The following is a 27,670-nucleotide window of genomic DNA, read 5'->3' on the forward strand; positions in this document are numbered from 1 at the left end:
GGACAGCACACGATGCCCATAAGATGACCGCCGGGTCAACTAGCGAGCCGAATGACTAGGCTCTCATACCAACTTTATGACCGGCAGAAAGTACGCCATTCGGTACGCGACGCACCCACATCAAACGATTATACACAAGGTACATACATATTGTATGTACAGGGTGATTCAACTACTGCGAAAAGGTTTTGCGGATGATACGATAGTTTGTTTTTTTCGTTCATTATTATTATTAAGAGCAGATTTTTCACGTTTCAAGAGAACAATTACAGAGAAAAAAGCGAAACGACACAAATCGCTTCTACTGACTTGAATGATTCACCAAATCATTTAAAAACCATCGACGGTAAATTACGACGGAGAATAACATTGTATTCGCAATATTAATGATTTCACACGGAATAAAAATTAACAAATTTACTATTCCATACTTGAATTACTGCACTGTACACGGTAGAGTTTGTTGATTTGTAAGGTTTCAGATTGCAAAGTGGAATAATTTGCCTACTCTCACTCACCCGTTTACACTGGCTTATATTTACAGGAGTACAAAGTTTTGAGCCTGTGTAATAATTTCACTACTTTGTTGAATAGCTTTAGGTAGGTATACATGTATACATATATTCATGGGTGAAATCCGCGACCCGGTCATAGGGACAAACCCATGAGTAAATAAGACGGGAATAGTGCTGTTTACTTACAGAATTATGAAATCATACCAAGTCGTACTACTGCTATAATATAATAGATTTCGTCAAAACTGACAGAGATAACGAAATTAGTTTAGGTAGATAATTCTGCACAAACTCATGTGGAATCGGTTATAATCATAAGATCTTGTTAGTTAGTCGCCAAACTTTGACAGTGAAAACTCGTTTTCGCTGGTCACCCGAGCGTGTATTGATAACGCGGCGGTTGTTTCTTTCCGTCCTTTTCGCCATTGTCTGATAACAGTGGTAAAAGAGCTAGGAAAATCTGAATACATATAAAGCAAATTGGATTAATCACCATTGAGCTTACATTAGTAGGCTTTTATACGTCAAGTAATTGTGCAAATAACCGCGATGACAGAAATCAATTGTCCGAATTTTTGCTTCTGCTAAAGGACAGCATGACAGGTAAATAGTCAGAAACATGAATTTTCATTGTCGCGTGACGTTTTACCACAGGCAATTCTCGATACAAGGACACAGGTATTATTATCTGGAACACAACGTTGAGCTAATAATAATTAATTGAAGGTTCCAAGGGAAAATTACAAACTTACAGATAGATAGGTAGAGATAATATTGTACATTAAAATAGGTTTGCGATGAACCGCTATAAAAGGAAGCAGCAACCTCCCTGGTTTTTATATAAAAAAAAAAAAAAAAAGAATAGTAATTTTACGAAATGAAAACTCAAGAACGGATATTCTTGGTAGAGCTATAGTCCAGGCATGATGCTTACGTTATATATTATGAAACTATAATGATAAGGTTTAATTTATTTCCAATCGCACTTTTCCAAAGAACCCCCCCCCCCCCCCCCCCGCCCAAAAAAAAACACAGCAATACTAACTCCGAATTTTCCACTTCATCCCTAATTCCCCAATTGACTTCTTATTTTTGCAAAGCATTCACGTACACGGTATAGTAAGGTTTTTGATTTCCATATTTTTGATAAGGTAAGGGGTTTTGTTGCTGCATGATACTTATTATGAGGTTGAAGTTAGTAAGGTTACCGTAACCGTGTAACGATTAATATTTAGGAAAAATCGTTACTTCGCACCTTCAGGAATATCTGAAATTTCGTAAACTATGGTAAATAAAATATACTTTCATATTTTTCAAAGTCAACTCGTCGAAAGTCATTCTAAAATTGCGTAATGATAATTTTTTTCCCTGATATATCCTCATGTTAACATGACTAACTTCAGCCTTATCACTTGTTCGAATGAAAGTTGTTAAGTTGATGGTTTCCAGGCTGCATAGTAAATTTTTATTTGTAGTTTCGACCGAGTCTCGACTCTGATATACTTGGCGCAAGATTTTTCCACCTCAGTTACTTTTTGGGCATAAGGCCGAACAATAAGCATACATACACACGACAAACGAGCTCTGCAGAAAAAGAGAATGAGTGAGAGAGAAAGAGAGTGTGTTCTGTAAGAATCTTATAAAATCTGTACACAAAAGATAAGAAAAGATGGATTAGGAAACGTTGAAAAAGTGAGAACAAACAATGTCAGAAAGAGAAGAATAAAAAAAAAAATAAAAATAAAAAATTGCAAAAATCTTTCCCGCACAACAATAGCTTGTTATCTGCCTAACATAATGTGTTACGTACACACATACATATACATGCATATTATACAAACACATAAGTAGACAATTTTTGTAAAAGCTGCATCGGGTACGTATTGTACGAGTAGGTATATATATATATATATACATACACTGTACAAGATGTACGTGTATAGGTGGGTGGGTGGGATCGGGAGGAGGGACGAAACGAAGCTGCCGGTGTTGGTCGGGCAAAAGTCAATATTAGCAGCGGCGTCGTCGTCTAGCGACGGGCGAACATCGAGGCAGGTGCGGCGGCGGCATCGAGAGCTGATTGTGAGTGAGAACGGCCGCCGACGCCGTCGGAAAACTCAGTCAGCCGAAGCCGGGGCGATATCGACGCTATCGGGGGGACGGCAATGCGGGTAGGCAGCCTTTGTCCGTAAATATGCCATCGATTCTGGGGGGGGGGGGGACGACCGGAGTGGCCGAATGATCGATGTGGAAGGAGTGAAAATGTCGAATTTTCAAAGATGCGAGAATAATCTAATTCGTAGAAATATTGAAATAGAGAGAGAGAGAGAGAGAGAAATCCAAGTACAGAAAATTGAATACATATATACAGAAAGTAGATGGATAGAAAGACAAAATACAGGAAGATTAAAATGTAGAACGAATTCACCGTGTTGAAGTTATTAGTAACGATTCGTACTGAGGAAAAATTGTTATTTCGCGATTTTCGAATTGTTTTGATATTCGGTAAACCGTAGTAATAAAACGAAATAATATTCTCATACTTCGAAATCTTAGTTCATTAAAAATCATTGTAGGACTAGAAAAATATAGTGATTTTTTCCAAATAATGTTTCGCTACGATAACGTTACTATTTAACTAACTTCAACCTCGTGACGAATTCTGAGGATTCAACATTTTGGAATTATATATTCTGATCTTTCTATATTTCTTCACATCTCCGTACTATCCGACTTTCATAATTTTCTTAAAATTCTATAGTTCAATTGTATTATTGTCGCTTCGCTGTAAAAAAAATTCTCGATATCGTGAACCTTTCTACTTTCCGATCTTTCTGTACCCCTTTACCCCAGCGGTGGCTGCACCACACAGCGAGACGAACGCACGCCCGCGTTTGCCTGCTCTGTTATATATATATACGGATGCATAGTGCATACATGCCTCGTGCAGTGATGCAGCGATGCAGCGATGCAGCGACGTTTAGCATGCGTGTCGCCGTATCTCGGATGCGCGCTAGTTGAAGAGGGCGCGGCGCGTGCGTCGGTATTCAGATTAGATAAAGACATTCGACATAATTATAACTCGTACTTAGAACGAAAACGGAGCAGAGCAGGCGCGAAAATGCACCGTGTGATGCGAAGCAGACGGACGACGGTTTGGCATACGAATTACCCTCTCTCCTACAACACTTTGAAACGAACAAAGAATCGAATATATTTAAGAAAAAAGAAACGATACACTGGGAAGTGAAACAATAAGCGGTAACAACAGTATTTTTCGAATAAACCAAGCAAATTATTGTATTACAGGAATTATGTAATGTAAAAACGAGTATTGCATTGAAACTTCTGTCGTCAATACTTTATTACTTAAAACTATATCCGTGTAATAAAACGGTCAATTTATTTGGTAGCTCACCGTTAACGACCTGAGTAACGGAATTTAGGTTTCGTTCAAACGATTTTGAGATTATATGATGTGTACCATGTAACATGAGGAACGAGATATTGCAATTTTTCAAGCCTGTCATTGAAATGTAAGGTCCTGTATACCTCTATTTTTTTTTTCATCGAGAAGTTTTCGAGATTGCAAATAAGAAAAGAAAAAATAAATTAAAAATACCAAACAGACAGACGTACAAACAGCTCGACATCGTTCTTAGAACCTGTTTTTAGCATATTAGGAGCCCGTAATCTTGAAGATTTCGTAGAAACGAGAAATAGTGATATTTTACCGAAACCTTTTTTTTAATATCATATCAAAGTTAGTAAAGTTATCGTAACGATTCATACTGAGAAAAAACCGTTATTTCGCAGTTTTGGAATTGCCCGAAATTCAGTAAGCCGTAATAAAACAAAACACCCTTGGATTTGAAAAACTTAGTTGCTTCAACATCACCGTAAAATTAGTAAAAAATAGTGATGTTTTCTCCATTGTTTCTTTACGATAACGTTATACTAACCGCAGCTTCGTTTTTTAATACCTTTCATACGCACCAATGTATTTGTATTATACCTACCACCGTAACGGGTGATAATAAAAGTAAAACAACAAAGAATTGACATTTATCCACATACGATTTTGAAAACAAATTCACATTCCTACATGCGGTATGACCATTGCATTTACAAACACGTGTACGCAACACGTGCACCGACGGACCATGGAAGTAAGTACATATTTAATTGATTGTTATAATCGCTCAGCTGCAATGTTTCGTCCAACTAACGTACGCGTATTTTCAACGCTATGCGCTATGTCTGTTTATCGATGATTTTCACCAAATTACCGAAAACTCGAGAGTTATTTTATGTATTATAAAGCCACCGTTAACGTATTTCCAAAATTTCCCCTTTAAGAAGGTATACATATATGCATATATTTTCATTACTTTTTCTTCATTTCAATTTTATTTCCACACTTTAAACTATTCTTTCAATAGTCATTCAAGGAGGAATATTTCGAGTGCATACCAAAGTGTTGTTCGTTACTTACTCTATCATCGACTTCTGGCTTCGGATGAGGTGGTCAACGGCGAAGATTGTGCGTTCAGACAAGTTTGCGTTGCGATATTTTTAATCCAAGGATCGGCGACGATTTCCCACCAGCTGCGTCAATTCTTCTTCATCTGGCGGTTGTTGTTCTTATTGTTGTTGTTGTTGTTGTTATTATTTATATTATTTCTATGTTTGTGCTTATCTTATTCAAATTTACTTCGTTTACACAAATATGCCACGTAGCTGTCTCACTCAACACTGCACTTCTTTCTTATTAGATGGATCAAGGAGGTGTCTGCATACGTCGCAGAAAGAAAAATAATAACCACTATGCAAGCCTAACGCAGCGTATAACCGCGAGTATTTCTGTCTGTGTGCATCCGTGCGTTTGGTCTGTTTGTGGGGGTGGACGTTGTGCGTGTAGGTTAGTTACATAGACAATATGGATAAGTTTGAAATATTGTTTTCCCAACGAGGCTGCGTCTCTCTCTCTCTCTCTCTCTCTCTCTCTCTCTCTGAAAGTATGATAATGCGTTACACGTGCATTTATGTATGATTAACCACAGCTTACGCAGCTGTCACACCGGCTATCGTCAGAACGTTAACGTTAACGTTAACAACTCGGCTATAAGTCCGTTTCTATTTTCGTGCATTGTGTTTTACCTTCTTTATTTTTTGCTTTTTAAGTAAACTTTTCCGTCATTCAGTTCATTCTCATCACACCAAAACAACCTGGCGACCATCGTCGATTGTTTTTGTTATCATTCTTGAGAACAACGGGGATCGATTATAAACGGCAATAATATGCGACGACATCGTGTTGACGTTGCGTTTCATTCGAACCAGACGATCGGGGGTCAACTCAACTCCGCTGGCCGACCAATTCACGTTTTCCATCGATTCCTGTCACTCCTCGATCGATACTAACCGCCGCAATAATCGTCGTCGTCATCAACGTCGTCGTCGTTATCATAACCATCGTCCTCAGTATCATCCGTGCGTTAAATTCACTGGGAATTTCGGCCCCATCCTCCTTCTCGACGCCGTGACGGAAACGAACCCGCTTATTCACCAAATTCGCCCTTCGACCGCCGGAACTCGTTCAAACAAACCGCCAAACAGCCGCACGATGCTCACTTCTTTTCCCGCATATACATACACGTTTCAGTAGTAATAATAATGATAATAACAAAAACAATAACAACAACAACAATAACAACACGGCACGGGTACTGTACGTGTCCAGCGCGAGTAAACGACACACAAAACTGCTGGGCACAAAACAACAAAACACGCGCTATTTAAAGGTCGAAGGTTCGTCGTCGAGGAGAAGAGCGCGATAGGCGAAAGATCGAGGATGGCGATCCTCCTTCCGTCCGCAACTCGTCGTCGGCCGTTATGCGTTAGGCTGTTGTTTCTGTTAAGCCGCGCGAGCAATGTTCGTCTGTTTCTCCGTTCGTTTGTTTACCAGCTGCTCGCTCGCGTATCGACACACACACAGAGGCGTAGGCGAGGGAGGTTGAACCGCGCGCGATCAACCGCCAGGCTCGCACTGCCAGCCGCGTGAAGGTTGTCGCAGCTCGGTGCCGACTGTCAAATGTTCGGACCGTCGTCAGCTGATCGCCACGCGTTGCTATGGTAACGAACGCGAGCGCGTGGAAGTCAGCCGGGATGAACGTGCGTCGCGTCGTCTAGTCGACGAGACGAATTACGAGGAGGCGAGAAGGCGAGGAGACGACGTTACGGTACGTGGGTGGGTGGGTGGGTAGGAGGGAGGGTTTGATCGCTGCGCGCGTGAAGCGACGCAGATTTCTAGGGCGGGATGAAAGAATGGCAGGTATAGATAGAGACGAAGATAAATATAAAAGAAGAGACGAAGAGAGAGGAGGAACGAAGAAAGAAGTTCTCGGGGTAAGTCGGACGCCGTTCGTTGCCTCGCGACGTGGTTTTGACGTGCTGGGTGGTGTACGTACCGAGGAATTCACAAGCGACGTTCACCGTGCTCTCGTGACGGCAGCCGGGCGTGCACTGCTTCGCCTCCTCACTCGGGCGACTCCGTTCCCTCGCCACCCGCTCCGCTAGCGGCTTTGCTAGTCTCTCTATAGGCTAGCGGCTCTCCTCACCGCGCCGTCGGTCCGTCGCCCCGTCCGTCCGTCCGTCCCTCCGTGCGTACGGCGCAGCCAGCGTCCTATCCCTGCATCGACGGAACTCTTTCCTTCTTCCTTCCTTTCTTCCTTCCTTCCTTCCTTCCTTCTTTCCGTCCGTCGTTCGTGGCTTTACTCCAACACGCGACAGGATCCTCCGCCTTTACGAACCACCGGCGGCACATTCTTTTCATTTTTTATATCGTTATCGTTTGTACCGTTCGCAAGGGGGATACGATTGCGTTCGTGTTTCGCTTATTATTATTATTATTATTATTATTATTATTATTATTATTATTATTATTATTATTTTGCTAAACACCGCGTGACGCATCTGCAGTCAACAATATTACGTGCGATGGCTCGGCTTGAATTCGATTTACATACCTACAGTATAATGTGATCGTAATTCACGAGCGTGATACGAGATTGTACTGGCTTAACGCGATCGAGTCGGTTTATCGGGGTCATTGCTGGAAATTATGTATGAAATGGTGGACCTACAATGCATTTTTCAAATTCATGGAATTATTCCAGGCCTAGTGTCTAGGCTTGTCTATTGTATATTACATATACTTTGGTTTAGTCGCACCCTTCGCAAGGGTTCTTGGATAATTAGAAACCCCCAATAAATTATGTATTATTAGAGTGGTCCTTGTTTAGGGTGTCAACGAAGATTTTCCGACGCTGAAACTTGTGGCTCGATTCTCGGTACAATTCAATAATTAGTAGCAAACTCAGTATTTTTTTTTTAATGTGAACATGTTGACGATGTGACGTCACTGTCTGCAGTAACGGAGGATATGACTAGACTGACTAAATTTAATATTCGCAAGTTTTTCGGACTTTTTAGATTTTTCTTACCTGTACACGAAATCGTCTAACGCCAAAGCAGGGGTAGGTCATTCATAGAGACGTTATGAAATGTTACCTTATTAGTTATTAATAGCAGGCATTCCAGACAAGCGTTAGCTAATATAGAAAATTCGAAGTGCATGCTCAAAGCCAACGCGCCGCCTGCATGAGAATAATAAAAAAATTTTTTTAAACGGAGTCAATAATGTGTTAATTGTTCAATAATAATATCTTAGCAAATATAATGATTATCGCATGCATTTAAGAAGAAAGGCAATATATATATATATATATATATATATATATATATATATATATATATATATATATATATATATATATATGATGTATTTAATACTCAATGAATAATGAATTCACGTTTTATCGACTATATTAATAATTATGTGTATGTACGTGTGGATGAATAATTAATAATAATCAATTTTCAATAAAGTAGGAACAAATTGATCAGGATGTGAATACAAATGGCATTTCTGCCATTCCCAGGCAATGAATCGATTTGCCTCCATGAAGTAATTTGAATGCTTTATCCTAACGGTATCGTTGATCATTAATTCTTAAAATCGTAATTGCACAGGATGCATCATGCATACGACCATACGAAACACTGCAAGCTTGCATTGCAGGTAAAATTGTTCTGAAGTTATGAAGCAATCAATGCAGTTACAACCGAAATATTATATAAGCCTTAAATGATGTTGATATAATGAGTCGAATATTTTTCCTAAAATGGATCAACTACTGCTGTGTTAGATGCCTAAATGTCTCTGTACAGAAAACGTCGCACGGAAATTCTCTCTGATCCGCGTGTGAGACGAATAACAACGTGCCGACAAATTTATTCGTATTTTCCTCAGTTCGCTGTTGAAAAGAGTCCAGCATTACCGCCTGTTAAAAATACACGGTGTTGTTTCCATTCCTCATACTGCATACATGACCAACGGCATCATGCTCTCCTTATTCATCTGACAAAACGTTATACGTGGTTATTTAACGCGACCGATAAATTCTAAATAACTCGCGATCCCCACATTCACAGTGAGAAAAAAGAATGGGATGAAAAAAAGGTCTCGTGGCGGATTTCGGGATTACGAGACCTTGCGTCAGGTTATAATCTTTTGCGTGGGTGCCTTTGTATTTCGCATCTCTATACGTGGTATACCCCGTATACCTACTCGTCTCGTGGATATGTTGTGCTGGCATGTGTGAGTGTGTGTATGTATGTATACGTGTATGTGTGTGCGTGAGTGGCCGCAGGATTGGTGTGTTCGCTATCGCGATCACAAATGCGCAAAAACTGGTGACTCGATTCCTTCGAACCTTCAGGACACCGTCGGCCAGCCACAACGACACCCACATACGGTACAACCGCGGGCTGCTCAAAGGCAGCGACAAAAACACGAGCTTATGCATACATCTCGCACACCTTTCATTGCAGCAGGTACATTTACCTATATACAAATATGTGTTTGTGTATACCCACACACACACACACACACACACACACGCGCGCGCGTGCACACGCACGCTCACGAGGATACACGCCACCCATGCAGATCCAGGCGTCTGTATGTAAACACGCGGCGCACGTTCGAAATCAGAGGCAAGTTCTGCGGGGCCACGTGTTCGTTAAGGCTAATAACAACCCATGTATGCGCATGTGTATGTACGTACTAGCTCTTCGAATGCAGAGAGTTACCCGGATGATTGAATACAAAACCTCGGTCGGGGGAGAAGTTCTGCTATCGTTATTCGCGCAGAAATTTTGGATTGTCTCCCTTAGTTGAATGGATTTAGGACTGTTCACTTCAGTTTCGAGTCTGTACTGATTTCTAATTAGAGGCCGTCCGATGATTTTGACCGCGTACGGCTTTGAAACCCGTTTTCAATTTCATCGGTTCAGAACTGTGAAGATGCCACTGTTGCCGATAATCGAAATAGGCCACATATTGAACTTTGTAAGATTCCGCAGGGATTAGAGTAATTCTTAATTATATCCCATAAATACAACTGTGTGTGTATGATGCTGTGTGTATAGAAATTGATACTCATCAAAAAGGCAGATATATTTTTCCATATAATATTTTTCACTTACTTTCTTTCGTTAAATCAGGCTCGCGCACCGGTTATCTTATCCTTCAGCGATGGGGACTGAATGCACTTTGTAATTTTTTAGTATTTTAGTATCTTACACAAACAATATGTAGTAGCTACTATATTGTGAATGTACCTGATTAATAATAAATACAGATACAATTGCAAATTTGAAACTTGGATATTTTCTTATTTAGGTATAATATAAATTGCACCCCGAGTATAATGAGGAGAGTCCAATATACTCTTTACAGGAATAGATACACAACAGCTTTGAAATGCACTTGACAGCCGCCACGCCTCCAAACGCAGTGATTTCCTTCTGCATCGACAAACCAATTGACAAAGCAACGAGTTTTGTACCTACCTGGCTGAATCCGCGTCGCATTCAAACGCCGGCAAACGATGATTATGTATTTACATCGGCAATCCGCGATTCCTCGTTTAACACCGCGTTTGCTTCGGTTGAGTTAATAGAAGAAGAGTTTGCAAACGAACACTCGGCAGGAGAAGACGCAGCACCCATTCGCCACTACCTGCACGTGCCGTCGCCTATATTTACGTTGCAATTACATATGTAAATATCTAGACGGGCGGGGCACTGCGCCATATGCATGGAAACTTGGCTTGTGCGGAGAACCGACAGACGGAGCACCGCGCTATCAGCTTCGGGGGCAGAACTTGGTGCATCGAAGGTGCAGGCGGCGGAAAATGTGTAACGCATGCTGCAAGTATTAGCCATTGGTATTAGACTTTAGAAGCGTTTAGCCGAAGGCAGATGGGAGTGCTTAACATTATACAGTTGTACATATTTTGGGCATTTCGAATGAATTCAGTATCGTTAAATGCGAAATGCGTCTTAGGAATCCTCAAGTAGTGCAATTCATATCGTAGTATATTTTGGATTTAATACAGTGAGTGTCTCTGAATCTGCGGACCGATGCATGCGTGCGCCTTGTTCAAGCAACCGGGACTACACCACTCATTTCAAATTAGCGTCGTCGTATCCAGTCCACTGACGTAGGAATGCCGTTTGATTGTATTTCGGTGATCCCGCCACCGCCACCCCAAAAGTTGTCAGAACAAATGATATTCAACGTTTTCAAAATTAATGATATTTGTCGTTTGGGATGAGTGTGGCAGGATTGATCAGGCTCAACCTGTATGAACACACACTGCAACTACGGTTGCTTGAATAAGGCGCACACATCGTTCCAAGCAACGGTGTTGGCATAGGCCATTTTACATGATCTGACTCGATTCAGTGGGATCATCCTGTATTGCGATAATTTTAACATTGCTCCGTTTTCCCACACTTCATATTTTTCATCGAATTTTGTCTGTGCACGGATTTCAAATCGGTCTGACGTGAGTTATTATACATAGTTAAAGAGAACACAGAAGGTTTTTTTCTTCAGCAATTCCTATCTTTTTGATTAATCGATATACGATATACGCAAAGAATTCAGCTGAGTGGTTGAATATGCGAAAGTGCGTTCTTGCTGCAAAAGTTGACTCAATGACAGTACAAATGACATTATTGAGAGTACATGTATATTCATTTCTTACATCATGTCATTGTCTCATTAGCAATTCCGAGAGCAAAATACTCGCTTTAGATATATAACTTAACAACATATGTAACACGTTTCACAACATATTTTTCTATGCATCATAAATTCTAAACAGTATGGAGGATTCTCGCGAACTTTAAAACATTGTAGTGCAAAAGATTGATTTGAAAGTTCATTCATAGTCAATTTTACTAGATTGAGTCGACTGTCAAAGAACTGGCTCTATATTTTGTTACTTGATCCTTGATAGGTCTCGCTTCGAATACTAAATTTATTTGGTATGGTACTCCCGGTACTTAATTGGTTCCATTTTCCTCTTCCTCTGACACCATTATGATAATTTTAAAGTTGTCACAGCTCCAGTTTGAAAAGCAAGATACTCTGTTGCCATAGTTCTTGAGACAATTCATCAACTTGTCGTTAAAAGTGACCGATTCGTTCATACACGAGGACGAGAAAATAGAAATTGATCACAAATAAAAGAGACACGACAATCTTGTCATTGACTCATTCAAAATATTATAGCCTGGATACTCACAATGAATTTATTTATACAGCACTGTTATATCTGCATGAATTGAATGCAGTTTTGAATTTGTTTGTACGAATTTTAATTTTCAAAATTACACTAGTATAAAAACGGTCCATACAAAGGTATACAAGAAATTGATTTAAATTCGTGTCTTGAGTGTTGATTCCGGTGCCCTTTACAATATATATAAATTCTTGAGATATATGAATGTTGGGAAACCCGCGGAATACTCAATTTTGGTCATTGTAGTCGAATTGCACAGGAGTATCGGAGTTACCATAAGCCCGAAACCTTAATGAATGTCCATAGCAACCAGAAAATCATTCCCCATATCACTGTTACCACAGCGTAGTGAGCCATCCGCAATCTGTGAATGAAAACACAAAATGACATACAAAGCAATCGAGCACAATCGAACAAAACCTTGGGAATATTTGGGAAATATCTTGAAATTCAAATTGTCGGCTGGGCATCACGATGATATTTCGATGATTCTTACTCCGTACTAGAAATTTAACTTCATTTCCAAGCTATTTTGATCTGTAATGTTATGTTGTTCCTTGCCGCCAGAGTATATGATGCACGACATACATTGGTGTGATGCAAATAGCAAACACTCAGGCGTGCTAAAAGGACTGACGCGAGGGAAAGGCCCGTTTGGATACCACCCGAGAGGACACCAGTGATATTGGGCACCAAAAATTGGATACACTCCGACGGACCAAGAAATTGAATGAACATTTGAGCACTTGATGGAAATCAAAATTTCTTAGGTTCGGAAAATAATTGGTAAAGTCCTATTTCCGTATCGATTACAGCAAACGGAAGTTTCAGTACAAAAATTTTTCTTTTTTTTTTTTTGCAAAAAACGCTGGTGTCCTATCAAGGGTTGTTGAAATGGGATCAATTCCACCTAAAAAATCCTAAACGATGTTACATACTTTGCATATCTAACAGTTGCTTTGGGTAGAGTATCCAATGAGTCTTTCAAGAGATAAATACGTCCACCACGTATGGAATAATAATTGAATTCCTCCCAGCTGAAGTTCTCCATGCTTAACTCGAACTGGTTCTGATCGGCGGGGCTCAGTTTCGCCGACAGTCTCATAACACCGTCGTTATTGAAGCGCCATTGTTGCATCGCGAAATACGATATCACGGCGCTGAATTTGTGGATCTTCTTGTAAGCTTTCCATAACCTGTGAGAAAGCAACACGACTGATCATACGGCTCCTGCAAACTTTGGATGTAGGAATGAAATATCTCAGGCCGATAAAAGATCTGTACATCGTACAGGAATGATAAATTAATCGTTACGCGATAAAAGAGTAATTCAATTATACTTACATGGGCTCACGACCCACAATGCGAGCCACACTGTCGACAATGAGAGCGGGAAGAAGGTGGAGAAAAATTACGTACATCTTGTGAACCCATTCATACTTGTTAAGTCTGAAGCAGTAATACCATATACACATCATGCTTGGAATTTGCAGTCCAAAATCTTCTATATGTTGCATGAATTTACCCCACGTGATAGGTTTCTGGCAGGATGATACGACGTTGTAGATCGGAGGTTCATCAATCTCCGGATTCTTTGAACTATCTGCGTTACTGACATTCGAGTTTCTGAAACGGAATAATTCACTCAACGTTGATGTCGGACGTTTCCACGGAGGATTCCATACCCTTCAAGTAAGAAGGCAGCGCAATCTTACCGAACTCCGGCGAGATCCCATGCAGCGACAATGACATTGTTGATTACGTAGTCTGCGGGAATCAAATCGGCGATCATTTCCGGGTCACAGTGAAGAGTTCGCAATAATCCAACTCCAGCCCCAACCACTATTCCGGTGGCACCGTAGACGTTGTTGATCCAACCAGCGATGGGTTCCTTAAAAGTCCCCAGTATTATGGAAGGTCTGACCACGCAGACCGGCAGACGGTGGTCGTTGCGACGAATGATATCTTCGGCGACCGCTTTGGAGAAGACGTACGTATTCGGATACTTACCCAAGAGTCTGTGAGTTTGCAAGCAATCACGAACAGATTGAGGTGAATGAGGTTAGTGAAATTTCGTAAACATTTTGTGTGAGATGAACTGGTATTATTCTGTAATATGTTGGTCCGAGGCTTCGCGCTCGACGAAGTCAGGAGTCAAGAAGCCTCTGGAGGAAATCGCGTCACTTACACCGGCGTGAGGTGTTGGAGGGGGGCGTCATCTAATATCTCCACGAGATTGAGTAATTTGTCCGAGTCGATCGGTGGTGGGTAGAATTTTTCATCGATGAACTCGCGAACGCAGTTCGAGTAGGCTGTTGAGATGTGGACGAATGCCTGCAGTCGGTGGAAGAGAAGGAACGAGAGTCAGAAATTGTAAAATTGGCGAAATCAGCGCTGCTGACCGTCGAGCATCGATCAACCCACCTTAAGATTTGGCATTTCCTTCGCGAGTCTCAGCATCTCCTTGGTGCCTCTGACGTTGATGTTGGTGGCGGTCCGTAAAGTTTCGTCAAACCTTACGGTGGCTGCACCGTGTATCACGACGTTCGTGGCTCGGAGCAGCTCCCTTTGCTCCGGCGCCAAACCCAAACCGATCTGCCCCACGTCGCCCTCGATCAATCTAACTTTTTGAGCAAATCCAGGCTTCTCTCTCTTCAGTCGGTCGAAAACCTGCAATGGAAGCAACGAGGTAATCCCAATTTCTTCCCAACACATTCCTTACTCACTGCGAATGATCTCTGCCGCAAGTGTATTTGTTTACATATTTATATATGAACTGGTTATATTTGCATATTCATATTTTGATTGCACTCTTTGCGTACGTGCCGAAATTTAAATGATCGGAGGTCAAAAGTACTCAAAAATAACTCACCACGTCGTCAAAGAGTTCCTTGAATCTGTCTTGCGGGCTTTTCCCTTTCTTTGCTCGCAGAAGCAGAAACAAAGTGCTTACTTCCGAACATGACCTACAAATTATTCAATTTTAATTGTCACTTCTCATTGATTTTTTCCATATTCTATTGTAGATCTTAGTTATATCTTACTGGGCCTGTTTGGCTGCGAGAAAATTTGTCACTGAAGCACTATTTTCTCTACATGAACCCTGGACCCAAATAATATGCATACTATAGGCAACGATAAGATTTTCATTGATGCATAATATCATTATTTGGTTTGGACAATCAGTGTGTAACTTTTCAGAAAAAAAAACTTCGCTGTGAGTTTTGTGCAATGATTCTTAAAATGACAACTGTAAATAGCGTCTACGAATACAGGACATCTACGAACGAGGACAGTTAATATTATAGGTGGCAAAAATGCGACTTTATTGATTGTTCAGAACACACGTGGGCGCAAAAGTCATTTTTTTCCCCGGTATCGATTTTCATTGCCCACCGGTCGTAAAATAGTTTTAGTCACTCCGGGTGGAAAAAAAAAAATGAAAATCGTGCAAGTGTTGCGGAAAGACTTTTGCTAGCGGAACGGCATAACCAATCCACCTTAAATAACGTCACGCTCTCTGGAGGCATGACCTTCAATATTTTGTCCTGTGAAGTCCCCGTCTTGAATATGCAAACATGCTATATAATGACAGGAGGGTTGAAGGAAGTCCAAGTACCGCTGGTTGTGTCCTCCTGATATCTATCCTCGATATCCGTCTCAACAACATTGATGTTGCTTCGAAAACACATCCACAAAAAAAGGATTAAGTTTAATAAAAGGGAAGTGGAGTGTATCCGTACATCCAGTAAATATATGTGATCCTGGATATCTCTGAAATTATATTCATACGAGTTTCTGATGTATTTTATATTGGGCGGGCCAGGCTGCCAGAGACAGAAAAGGTTTTGATTCAACCCGTTTAACGAATTCGACCGAGTTCAGCTATTTTAATGTTTACAAACGGTGTGATCTTCACCTTGGCATTTTATGATTATTTCGAAAAGAAGTGGTCAGTACGGTTTATATCGAGTCCATTTGAATGGCAGTTTTTTTTTTTAAGCTGAATAAAAAGAATCGCACGTAAGCCTCGAGTCAAGACCTTGAGTTCGAAAAACAATATAATAACGTATTTCACAACTCAATCTTGACATCTCATAGGATTGCACCTGCTATGAAACTCATTTAATGAGAGCTAGAGGTGAAGGAGTCATTATGAGCAGGAAATCTTTTCTCTCTTCTTATTAATGACCTGGTTAACTGAATGAGGAAATTACGAATCATGAAATTGCAACTGTTGGTATTACGCAATGGTTTCCCGCTTCGCATAGGTATCATGACAATTCAATGTCTTGACTTACCGCAGAATGCGCTCTATCAGAAGTCTTCCCAAAAACCCAGCACCTCCAGTAAGAAAGACGTTCATGCCTGCATAAAAACTTGCAACTTCGCTGGGACCTGTGGCCAGATTGGGTGCAGGGTCCGACATCATATCTCGAATATACGAAGCTTGAGACATCCTAACGAGAAATTCCTGTGAATCAAATCAGAATAAAATTTGCAAGTGCAAAGTTTCTTCGGGTTGATTTAGTGTTTTCAACCATATAGTGTTGTAGTTCAATATTGAGTGTACGAAAAGAACTTTGGATTTAGTTATTGGGTAGTTTAAGGCCGTTGAATCAGCGAAAAATAATTTGAGGATGTTAAGATGCTGAAAAAAACGTCGAGGCGATGAGAGAGTACGGGGCGAGCTTCTGCCCATTTTCGTCAGTTAGCTTTCATTCACGAGAGCGACCGGTTCTCACGTGGGCACAATCGATCTATGTGAGTGGTTTAGGTAAGGAAAATATTGGTCGCCGATGGTTGTTTTTTTTTTCTTCTTTCACAATTCTAGTCTGTTTGTATTTTTTTTACTATGCTCTTGAAAGATTTTTCTATCGTCATCGAAATAGCCCTTCGTACGAGCGATGATATTCAATATTTTCTGCGTCCGCGATAACCTGTCGGATATTTTGGTGGCGACTCTTCCGAAATGGCAGATGGAGTCATCGAACAAGAACATCCTCCTTCTGAAGTAGATTTCGATGAGTTTCGTATGGATAACAGTGCGTGTGTCACGAGCGTTTTTAATATTTCCTCTTATCGTCTGATTTTATTAGTAAAGGTATATTTACAATATGAGTAAAAAATTTTAAAGAAGATTTCCCATATTTTTGAATTTGCTTTTCCCTTTTTCTTGTTTCTTGACTCCTGTATAGATTTCAAAGATTGCCAATTCTCAATATGCAGACTAGCTATCCGAATTGAGTGGGGCATGAATTTCATGATTTTTTATCTGAAAGAGCATCTTCCTTCTTATAAAAATGTCATGGTACTAATTTTTTTAGACTACTTTTCACTAGTCCACAATTTTTCAAATATTTTTATGTGCGAACTTCGACCATTTTATAATTTTAATGAGACGATGAAGAAATATTCCATAAACAATATTGCTCCTTACACAAATTAAAATGGTTATGCAGTCAATCAGAATTCTTACAGATTCTTCTGAACAAGTTAAGCGAATGAAAAACCTAATGGACGCGAGTGACCCATGTTCGTGGTTTACGGGTGCAAAAAATAGTGCGTGGACTAGGGTTGACATCAAAATTAGACATACAGTTCATTGCGTCTATTTTCCATTCGTAATTTTTATCGTACCAGAAGATTGTGTGGAAAGTGAGACAGTGACAAACTATTAATTAGACGCGAAACGTTAAAATGTTGCGTTATACATGCAGTTTGGAACAGTAAATTTATAAAGAGCGATTACTGGTGGCGGATGACGCTTTAAAAATGCCAACGTATTGGAATCAATCTAGAATAGCGTAAAAATACTTTACTTCTTTAAAATGAATGATTCGAACTATTTCAATCGAATGGAGACTTGATTAATGAAATAATAATTCCATTCGTGCATTGTCAGTTCAATTATTTCTCAACACATATGACATCTTGAAAAGCAACTACCACAGTCAAATTACAACTGGATACGTCGGAATGACTGAAATTGTTCGGACGTACCAAAGCAGCGACGGGAGAAGTCAACAGCTAGAAAACCACCTCGAAACTGAACCATACGCCGAGAAGCTCGGGGTATAAGTAAGGATCAACTCGGAAACCTTTTCAACGGCTGTAAGATATTAAACTGCCCGTGGTAACCTCCTATTCCTATTCTTAGAAATGGAAAACTTTCTAATGAGGGGCGCTCGCTATCAATTGCATTACTGTTTTGTCCTAGTAATGAAGAACGTGCTCTGAAAATACTTGGATCACAGGTTAGCTGATTTTTATTTCCTTTTTTTTATCGCACTTCTCGTCGGAAGGAAAACTCTTATGATAGTTGCATTTCCAGGTATTACAGGGACTCTTCGTGATTGAAATAAAAACATTTGTTCGTAGCACACAAATCAAGGCAGATAAATGTAGAATGGACATTGAACCTCAAATGGCTTTCAACACTAAATTATATGTGACGGGCACTATTCGGTGTTTGTGCATGTAATTCATCACATTTTGATCGGAACTGCAAAATGCAAACGATTAGTCGTATTTTACACAGAAACCAAGAAAAATTACTTTGATTCCAAACGCCAGATTATCGTATTTTAAGTTTTTGTACGTCTGTACGCGTTGGAGAAGAACAATAAATTTTCAAATACTTGTATTAATCAGGTGAGATGGTTCCTGATAGTCAAAAAGATGCAGTAAAAGATGTAGTAGTAGGCCGAACAGAAAAATCATCATTCATGACAAACATGTTGCCACTTTTTTTTGTCACTTTCCGATTCAGAAAGTTCTTACTTTACGGAAACGCTTAAAAAAACTGGAGTCAAGTTTCTCGATATTTGGTCAAACACCGACACGACATGTCGTGTAATTTGAAAATATCTGTTCTTTTCCCGGAAAGTTGTTCGATTTTAATAACTTTTCATCATCTCCTTCCAGTGGCGTAGGTTTATGGAAATGATTGGCGTCAATGATCTTGTCGTGGATAATTCGGAGCACGACCAACGTGAAAACAGAGAGCTAATAGGAATAAATGCAGCGAGATCGCATTAGTTGGAGCAATTACACAAACAGAACTATTTAATCAATTCGTATGCAACGCTTATAGTTGCGTAAACGGCTATTCAAGTGAACCGGAACGAGATCACCACATCTGAATCCGATTTTTGTGCTCATAAACTTACGAATGTAAATGACTGCGAGAAAATAAAAGAAATATGGACAAATATACAAAATAATTTCGCTTGTCTAGTGGTATAAGGTCGTTTGCGCCAAAAAGGCGATTTCGGTGCTAAAAGGTCGTATGTTTTTTTTCCAGGATAAACGGAAGTTTCCTAAATATCAATGAATCTTTGCGTTTCAGCAGTTTTCGGAACATTTGCACAAAAAAACAGATTTTGGCGGATACGACCTTACACCGTTAGTTCACAGAATCTTTTCTCACAAATTCAGAGATGAAAGGGCGTACCCGCCAGTACTTACGATGTTTTACCGTTAGTTGTATAATTTTTCAAATCTATTTTTTTAACGCGTGTTGACATCTGTGGCCGAAATGCGAAAAAAAGTCGATATGCCCTATTACTTTTATGCGAGGTGAAAGATCGTATATTGGCGCATACGACCTTGTCCCATTAGACACGCAATTTATTAGTCTTTAACTAACCAACGAAACGAATACTTTAGTGTATAAATTGATTTGGGGTTACTTAATAAGCTTTGAAATTATTATTTTAGCAAAATGTTCCAAGTTATTTATCACTATGGTCACTTCACAAATTCCAGAGGATATTCTTCCACTAGATCGACTTTGCGCGGTTGACAGATTATGCGACACCGAACTGAGGAGTTCTGGACTGAATGCCTTATACAATGCATCACTCTGATATTGGATCACCTGAATTTGTATCTGGAATGTTCTGTTTGTTTTCTATCCATTTCTATGACCGAATCATATTAATTATTAGCTAATTATTTGGAAGTTGCTTAAGGCCTTATATACGTCTAGCAGCGTCAAAAAAGCGCTACAAGGAAAATTTTTTTTAGTAAGGATAACAAAAGAACCCAATGAAAATAAATCATACGCATTGTTTATTGGTATTTAAATTTTGCAAAAAATTTTATCTTACCATGGTTTTACAAAAATTACTATATAAAAAATCACGTGATCCACAACACTGAGAAAAAGTTGCTCCACGGTTGGTATCATATCTCCAGTAAATGTTGATCGATCTGCAAAATTTTAAAAAATTCTTGTAAAATAAAGTTGTAGTTATGGCGTGTTGGGCCGAAATTATGAATTTCGAAAAATTTGGTAATTTATGGCACTTTAAAAAAAAAGTATACGTTTTCCGTTATAAATTTTACACCTCAGATATTTTTATAACATTTTAAAATCAGAATATCGAAAATCCGGCTCGACAGATTATGGCAAAAATGATTTCGAATATTTAAAATAAAATCGCATCAAAACATATCAAACACTGTGTGAGCTATCATGCTGACCGTGTCGGAATAGTACATTGCGCAACAAGTGCGCAAAAGAGGTGTTTGTCGCACGAGTCGGGTTTGGGCAAAAAGACGAGTGCGACATACACCTCTGCGCACGTGTTGCGCATACTATTTTTCCTAACAAGTTGAGCAAAGTTCAAGCACTATCCAGAAATTAAGTTATTTTATCATTTTCATTTAACTTGCACGAACAAACCTGATTCAAGCGTGCTGTCTTTGAAATTGTACATAAAAGTCGGTGTTGGGGTCAACTGGACCCCAGGTTAGTGACTAGGCAGGGGCCGCTGGAATCTGGGGTGAGGGAGCGGGTCCAGGGCTGCAAGCCCTGGTAGGGGTGTAGGGAGGGGGGCGGAGCCCCCCCACTTGTAAACATTCCCTGATTGAAGATAAAATTAAAATGAAATCGAAAAACAAAACTCGTAAATACAATACTCTCTGAGGCGAGCAGTGGACGTGTGCCCTTGAAGAGAACAAACTAACAAACACTTGTTCGTACCTGCACCGCCTGCACGTTCGTACGTAAATGAGTGGTTCACACGTAAAACTTTAGAATGCCACATGTCGACAGCGCCAATAGCGGATTGAGAAATGTACTATAATGAAATATGAATAATATTAACCCCTTGAGTGTCAGTGACACACATAAGCAGCGGCGGCGTTACCCATTGCGAGGCTCCGGGCGGCAGGTCTTTGCGAGGCCCTTTGTCCTACCGAAAAGTACCTATGTGATGCGAAAGTAGGTCTGGTTGTTTGGTAGGTATTCGTTATGTTTGACGAGAAATGCTAAGGTTATACAAAAAATAAAATTTGAGTTTTAAAATATTTACTTACATTGAAAGATTTACAAAATTAACAAATACACAGATGATAAATTTAAAAATTGATGTTTGCGGCTTTTACTAATTGTAAGACTAAAATCTTTAATTAAAGCACAATAATCTAACAAATGAGCTACGTTATTTTCGATTGAAAGGATAGTAAGGGCTGAAAGCCGATCCTGAGTCATTGAATTCCTCAAATATGTTTTAATAATTTTAAGCCTCAAAAAACTTCTGTGGCGGAACGTGACACTTATTCGTGCGTAGCAGCCAGGCGGAACGTGACATTTGTTCGTGTGCGCGGCCGGTGTTCATCGATTTATAAGACGTTATCACGTCAAAAAAAATATAGTTGAAAAAAAAAACTGTTTTTTTTTTAAATTGGCTTGACGCGAGGCCCCTGCAAGAGCGAGGCCCCGGGCGATTGCCCTGTTCGCCACCCCCTTAGGCCGCCGCTGCACATAAGGGCAGAGAGAAGTCGTGTCATTGTTGACTCATGACACATATGTGAGCATTTAAAAAGAAGGTGTTAAAACTTCATTGATGTAACTGTAATTTGGGAAATCACGGTTTTTGAAATCGTTGAATCCAGATCTGTAACCGGGTTGCAAAAATTCAAAATGGCGGATCCAATATGGCGGACGCGAATTGGAAAAATGGTTTGATTTAGACTAACGTGATTACTTGGAGGCGGGAAAGTACTACTTTGCGCACGCAAACTAGTGTGCAAAAACGAACTTTGCGCACGCTGTCAGGAAAAAAGTATTTTCGAGAAGAAGGCGTTCCAAGTTTTGAGTGCATTTTGCTCGAAGTCGAGCGCAGCTGAAGCAAGAACTTTATGTATTTTTTGATTCGTTTTGTAAACTCACGTTTCATCTCTGATTCCGTCTTCATATCGTATGCCGTCCTTGTCGGTAGTTAATTGTCTTCGTTTATTTTTTTACAGTCGACGAGCTGTTCTGGCTTCTTTCGTCGGGCAGTGACATTTTCTACAATAGTTTGGAATCTTTGGGAAATTTTTGCAATCGACTTTCACAGAAATGAACCTGAAAAAAGTAATGAATTTTGTGAAAGTTTTGGACGTATGTGAGGCCTTGATCTCTGGAGCAAATAGATTGTGTCCTTTTATTATTATTTCAAGTAACTGGTATTTGTTTTTGGGAAGGACGCGAACCCAGTGAGGAGTGCGAGTAGGACTTGCGCCCTGAGGGTTCCGTACAAAGTCAATTATTATTTCTTGCTATGTGATATAACTGCAAATTAACTATTTTCGGACCTTATCCTTCACTTATGCTGAGGGACCTTGCTTCTTTCCAAATTTCTTGATTCTACGTCAACGGAAAGTACCTATCCCATAAGTTTGAATGAGTGAGTTTGCGGTATCAAAACATATGACATAAGTGGTCGTATCTTTTGATTGCGTAGCCTTAGGAGCTCAAATTTACCCCACCTGCAAGAGCCAGTAGACGTTAGTATTTTATATCAATTTCAACCTGATACCTCTACCCGATTCCTGTTAAGAAAGTCTTGACAGACGGATGAACAGACAGACAGGCCGACAACGAAGAGATCCTACGAGGGTTCCGTACTTACGTTTTGAGGTACGGAACTCTAGAAATGATTCCACGTTTCGCCGGGATGATTTCAAGATACCGAAAGTGAAGCCTAACTTGTTAAAGCTCTCGGGGTATAACAAATCACTTGAATGCCCCTTCCGAACAAATAATTCTAAACTCGTTTCAATATTTTTTTTGGAAAAACGAACACTGCGTTTCAAAATCTTTTCCGAGACAAGAGAGAATTATTTTTTTTTTTCAAAATGATCTCTGTAGAAACTAATTTTATAGAAACGATCCTCCCGATTTCCCGCCCACCTTGCACCACAACCCAACCTCGGTCATTAATTCCGTATCGATACAAAACTTGGCAAAAAATACAATTTATATAATGATACTGCAACGTTCTAGGCGTTGAAAAATAAATCAAACAGGTTCGCGAGCTTACGAATCGAATTAACAGGCAGCGAAATTAAGAAATCGAAGAAATGTTCTCACTTATTGGGAAATGCGTGTTATCAGTTTGGAGTCCGAAACAAGTCTGATTGTACCATAATACCGGTTGACGCAGCAACCTTATTGATTTTGAGATCTATAGAAGCCCTTGTACGTCTTTTATACGTGATGGCTAAGCGGATGATTTCACGTAACAATGCTATGGTTTTTATCAATTCACTTGATATGTTAAAGAAATCCAGCTCCTTTGAAGCAACGGCAAACAATTATCATGTAGGTAATTCATTATACAATCTAAGGTCAAATACAGCACGAGTTCCGGTAGTGGCATTTGAATAGTTCACAGAGAACAGCGTGGAAAGTGAAAAGGCAAAATACAATCGCCGAAACGACGTAATATAATGTGATTGAAGTTCGGACCGTTTGTTAAAAGATGTTTTTTTTTGCTTGAAATTTTTTTTCATTCATTTGAACGGTTGTAGATTGGACAGCGGTTTGTGGTGAAAAATAAAATATTTTTTGTCGACCGTAACAAATTCCTCAACAATCCATGAAAAGTATTATTAATGTACAAACGATTCCATGGTCCCGGATTAAATGATCAGTTTTGGGTTTATGGTCGTAATAGAAGAAATGGTAATTAAAATCGGATTTTTCAAATGACGGGAGCGGTGGATGAAAAATTCTTGATCGGTCATCGCTTACCTGTTCACTGCTCCCAGCATTTTGAAAATCTGATTTTAATTGCCATATTCCGTATCACAACCAGAAACCCAGGACCGATAGTCCAATTCAAAACCGTTTAATTGTTCCATCGTTAATACTTTCATAATTATTCGGTGATATTCGACGGTGGAAAAGTTTACGTTCACTTTCTGACGAATCCACGTTTCGACATTAATTATTTTATATATTGTCGACATTTTGACATTCATCACGATACAAGAAGAAAATTTAAAGCAAAACAAATAAAATTGCTCGTCGAACGGTCCGAACTTCAACCATTTTAAGTTGACACTCGCACTTCCGTATATTATGTATATCTCTAGACCGGCGAGGGAAGTAGCCCACGAGCCACATGAGTAAAACCATGTATGGGGTGAAGCCACAGCCAATGTATCATCATAAACGTACCGATCTGTGTCAAAAGGCTGAAGGCGTATTTTTCCGCGCAGCGGCACCAAGTCCCCATTGCATTTATCTATTCTCACCTCCCCGCGGCAGCCGCTGCGCAGATAATGCATTCCAAATTCAAAATACTGGAGGAGTGAGAATTTTTCTGACTCTGAATTACAATGAATCTCATAATCGACTAATGTCAAGATTTATTAGTATCGAGCTATCGTACTCCGAATCAAGAAACATATGAATCACTATCTCTGGGTATTTATTTGCTAAGCGACGCATTTTGACATCACGAGACTCGTATGAATCCAAATATTCCTCAGGAAATTTCTCTGCATTTGAATTGATAAAAACCATTGTCATAAAAAGTTGCTAAATTGTCATATGAACAAAAAAGGAAATTCGTTCAAAATTCATCAAGTAAGAATTTAGGTTCGCAATTGCAAAGGAATCGGTCTAGAATCGGTATCTTCAATCATTTCATCAATCGCAGGAGAGTTATCATCATTCAATAATCGAAAATATAATCCTATACTCAGTAAGACCTGAAAATGAGACACTCTAATCACATAGTAGGCTTTTCTCAACCGAATCAGCTACGTGGTTTTTTCCACGTGGAGTAAATTAATTAGTATATTGTGTACCAAGGGCGTAAAGTAGACTGTTTTAGACCGAGTGTGGAGTTTGCAGTACGAACCGATAATGAAATATTATTGCCTACGTTTTTCAAGCCGGTCAAACGAGATAACTTTCGGGCCGCTTAATAGGTCTAAGAAAACGCAGAAGTTGCGTATGTTTTATTAAAAATAACTTCATAAGCAATGGCAGCAAAAAACGCAATTTAGATACTTGTATTCGAGCCACAGCGTCAGCGCTGCCCGACCATTTTACTCTCAATGTATCCCAGCACAAAGTCTGGTAATCTTCCTTGACCAAAGTTACTGTACATCAAGTTACTATAAGTTACTTGTATTTAAGATATGTCGTTGTCCGATCTTTGAATTTCTTTTCAAACGTATCGATTCAGCAGATTCTTGTACGCTTTGCTGAAGATAAACTTTCGTTCTATGCATTTCCTAGCACGGGTTTCGTAGCAAGACATAATTACCACGATATTCTTGCGGTTCAGTAGAATTGATAATGATGAAGAATTAGAAAGACGTAATTACAGCTTTTCACTGTTAGTAGTTTGTCCAATTGATGTAAAGTCTCAACCAAGTCCGGTTAGCGGTCTCGGCGTTAACGAGGTCATTTACAAATTCTCAAACGATCATGTTCACTTTTCTTCATATTCGTTGTCACGTATGTGTCGAACCTTGATTTTGGAGCAAATAACAAGATATTCCTTCTTCGCTTCTTCTACGATAACATTTTCAGCCACATGTTGTGTGTCCCGACCAGTTAATATCCTATTGATGACGATTGACCAACGGAAAATCTGAACTCTGACCATGAGGACGCAAAATTTCTGGGCAACTATCTTTCTGTGACTCTCACATACCAGTCATTCGAAATCTACGGATGTCAAAAGTTTTTGCCGGTGCATGGCTGCTTCTTTTATTTGATAACACTCTCGTGGAAAGTTTCGTTTCAGAATATCGTCAGCATGGACGGAGTTGATCCTTTCGAATCAGCGAGGTACGAGGTATCTACTTACCAACTAATATTAAAATATTAAAATCTTGATGGATTAATTTTTCAGTTGCTACAATAATATTGTTCAATCATTTATTTTATCGTTCAATTTTTTATAAAGTCTTAATTGCTAATGAACAATGTTATTTAATTAAAAATATAGAATAATCATCCATATTTCAGAGAAAAACGATACGAGGCAGGAAAATGAGGCGAGCAACGGAACCCGCACGCCGATGTGACGTGCCAGGCTAGATAAATTAATTTCTTTCCAATAGTAATAATAATGTTTCCATGAATTAAAAATGCGTTGTTGATGGAAAATTTGACGTAGAATACGATACATATACTATGAACTAGATACGAGGTGGGGGTGATCGTTAAAATTCGATTGAGGCATTTTGATTGTTGATAACAATATGAATTTCTTAATAATTTCCTATGAAACTTGTTACCATTTGCACTGAAATTCCCGAATTTGCAGGATGGGAGCTGGTGACATCGGTCGTTTCGAGGTTCTTATTCAAAAGACGCTGATTCGTTTGATTGAGTTTATTCTATTAAGGATTGTGTACAGAACAAAGAGTGGATTCGACAGTGGACGAAAAACGACTGACTCGAGAGACAGTCGCTGGCTCGCAGCTGACATTCGGCAGGGCAGCCATCGTGTGTTAGTGTGTTAATGTGTTCGTGCGAGAGTGTGCGTCAGTGAGAGCTCTACATGTAAACACCTAGCCAGAAACAAGAACTGCTGGACAGAAGGCCTGAGCCTTGTCTGAACAAGACTTTTTTTTATCAAAATTCATGCCTTTAGCTTCAAAATGAAAAAAAGTATTTTCTAGCTCAAACAGAACCGGAGTCATGAATTTTTGAAAATGAGTTCGCAAGTCGTAAATCACTAGATTCTCAAATTTTCGATCCCCTCTGTTTTGAAAATACCCGAAGAAAAATCCTCGAATATTTATATCTCTTTGCGATGTAGAACCCGCAAAAAAATTCTGCTGAATGAAAAATGTGTCGGTCAGAAAGGTGTTCTGTTTGTAAAAGATTATCCCATATTAGAGTGGTCCTTATTTGGGGCTCGGAAAAATTTTCATCAGGACACTCCGCAGATCTGTCCCAAATTATAAAAAAAAGTTGTGTAAAGTTTGAATGCCAACGCTCGCTGCTGGGGTACAGCACGGGATCGCAAGTTGGGGGCTGTGGAATCCCGTCGCAGATCGTCGCATGCCGCGGCTTACCACGGCTCCGCCCGACGACACTTGGTACGGCACTTTTGGTGTTCAAAACCAAATTGGACCGCGAGGCTCAGACGCGCTCGGAAACGCAGATCCCCGAGGTGTTTCGAA

At 39.7% G+C, this 27,670-nt stretch overlaps 2 protein-coding genes across 4 annotated transcripts in view; both read right to left on the reverse strand.

The window, feature by feature from the left end:
- The window catches only part of LOC124408808 (AF4/FMR2 family member lilli-like), a 252,252-nt gene extending 245,181 nt beyond the window's left edge, over window positions 1-7,071 (reverse strand). For 2 of the 3 annotated variants that reach the window (XM_046886020.1, XM_046886018.1), the window contains exon 1: window positions 5,011-6,679. The gene's annotated coding sequence lies outside the window, so the exon portion shown is untranslated. Of the gene's footprint in view, window positions 1-5,010; window positions 6,680-6,985 lie in introns of those variants that run through there. The other variant, XM_046886019.1, reaches the window with a different exon arrangement.
- Window positions 7,072-12,384: 5,313 nt separating this feature from the next.
- LOC124408841 (fatty acyl-CoA reductase wat-like) lies at window positions 12,385-18,320 on the reverse strand. Its single transcript, XM_046886084.1, has 9 exons — window positions 18,239-18,320; window positions 16,537-16,709; window positions 15,108-15,201; window positions 14,660-14,905; window positions 14,424-14,569; window positions 13,951-14,253; window positions 13,580-13,861; window positions 13,174-13,431; window positions 12,385-12,599 (listed from the first exon to the last, which is right to left on the reverse strand). Exons 2-9 carry the CDS (start codon window positions 16,692-16,694, stop codon window positions 12,506-12,508), a joined length of 1,581 nt encoding a protein of 526 aa, XP_046742040.1. The 5' UTR covers window positions 16,695-16,709; window positions 18,239-18,320; the 3' UTR covers window positions 12,385-12,505.
- Window positions 18,321-27,670: the final 9,350 nt, after the last annotated feature.

This window comes from Diprion similis, chromosome 8 (assembly GCF_021155765.1).
Source record: "Diprion similis isolate iyDipSimi1 chromosome 8, iyDipSimi1.1, whole genome shotgun sequence".
Classification (NCBI taxonomy): domain Eukaryota; kingdom Metazoa; phylum Arthropoda; class Insecta; order Hymenoptera; family Diprionidae; genus Diprion; species Diprion similis.

Coding starts and splice junctions, on each gene's coding strand:
- LOC124408841 (XM_046886084.1), bottom strand. CDS start 16,694: ATGTCTCAAGCTTCGTATATTCGAGATATGATGTCGGACCCTGCACCC. Junction 13,862..13,950: donor TGGGATCTCGCCGGAGTTCG/GTAAGATTGCGC, acceptor ATTCCGTTTCAG/AAACTCGAATGTCAGTAACG. Junction 12,600..13,173: donor GCAACTGTTAGATATGCAAA/GTATGTAACATC, acceptor TTTCATTCACAG/ATTGCGGATGGCTCACTACG.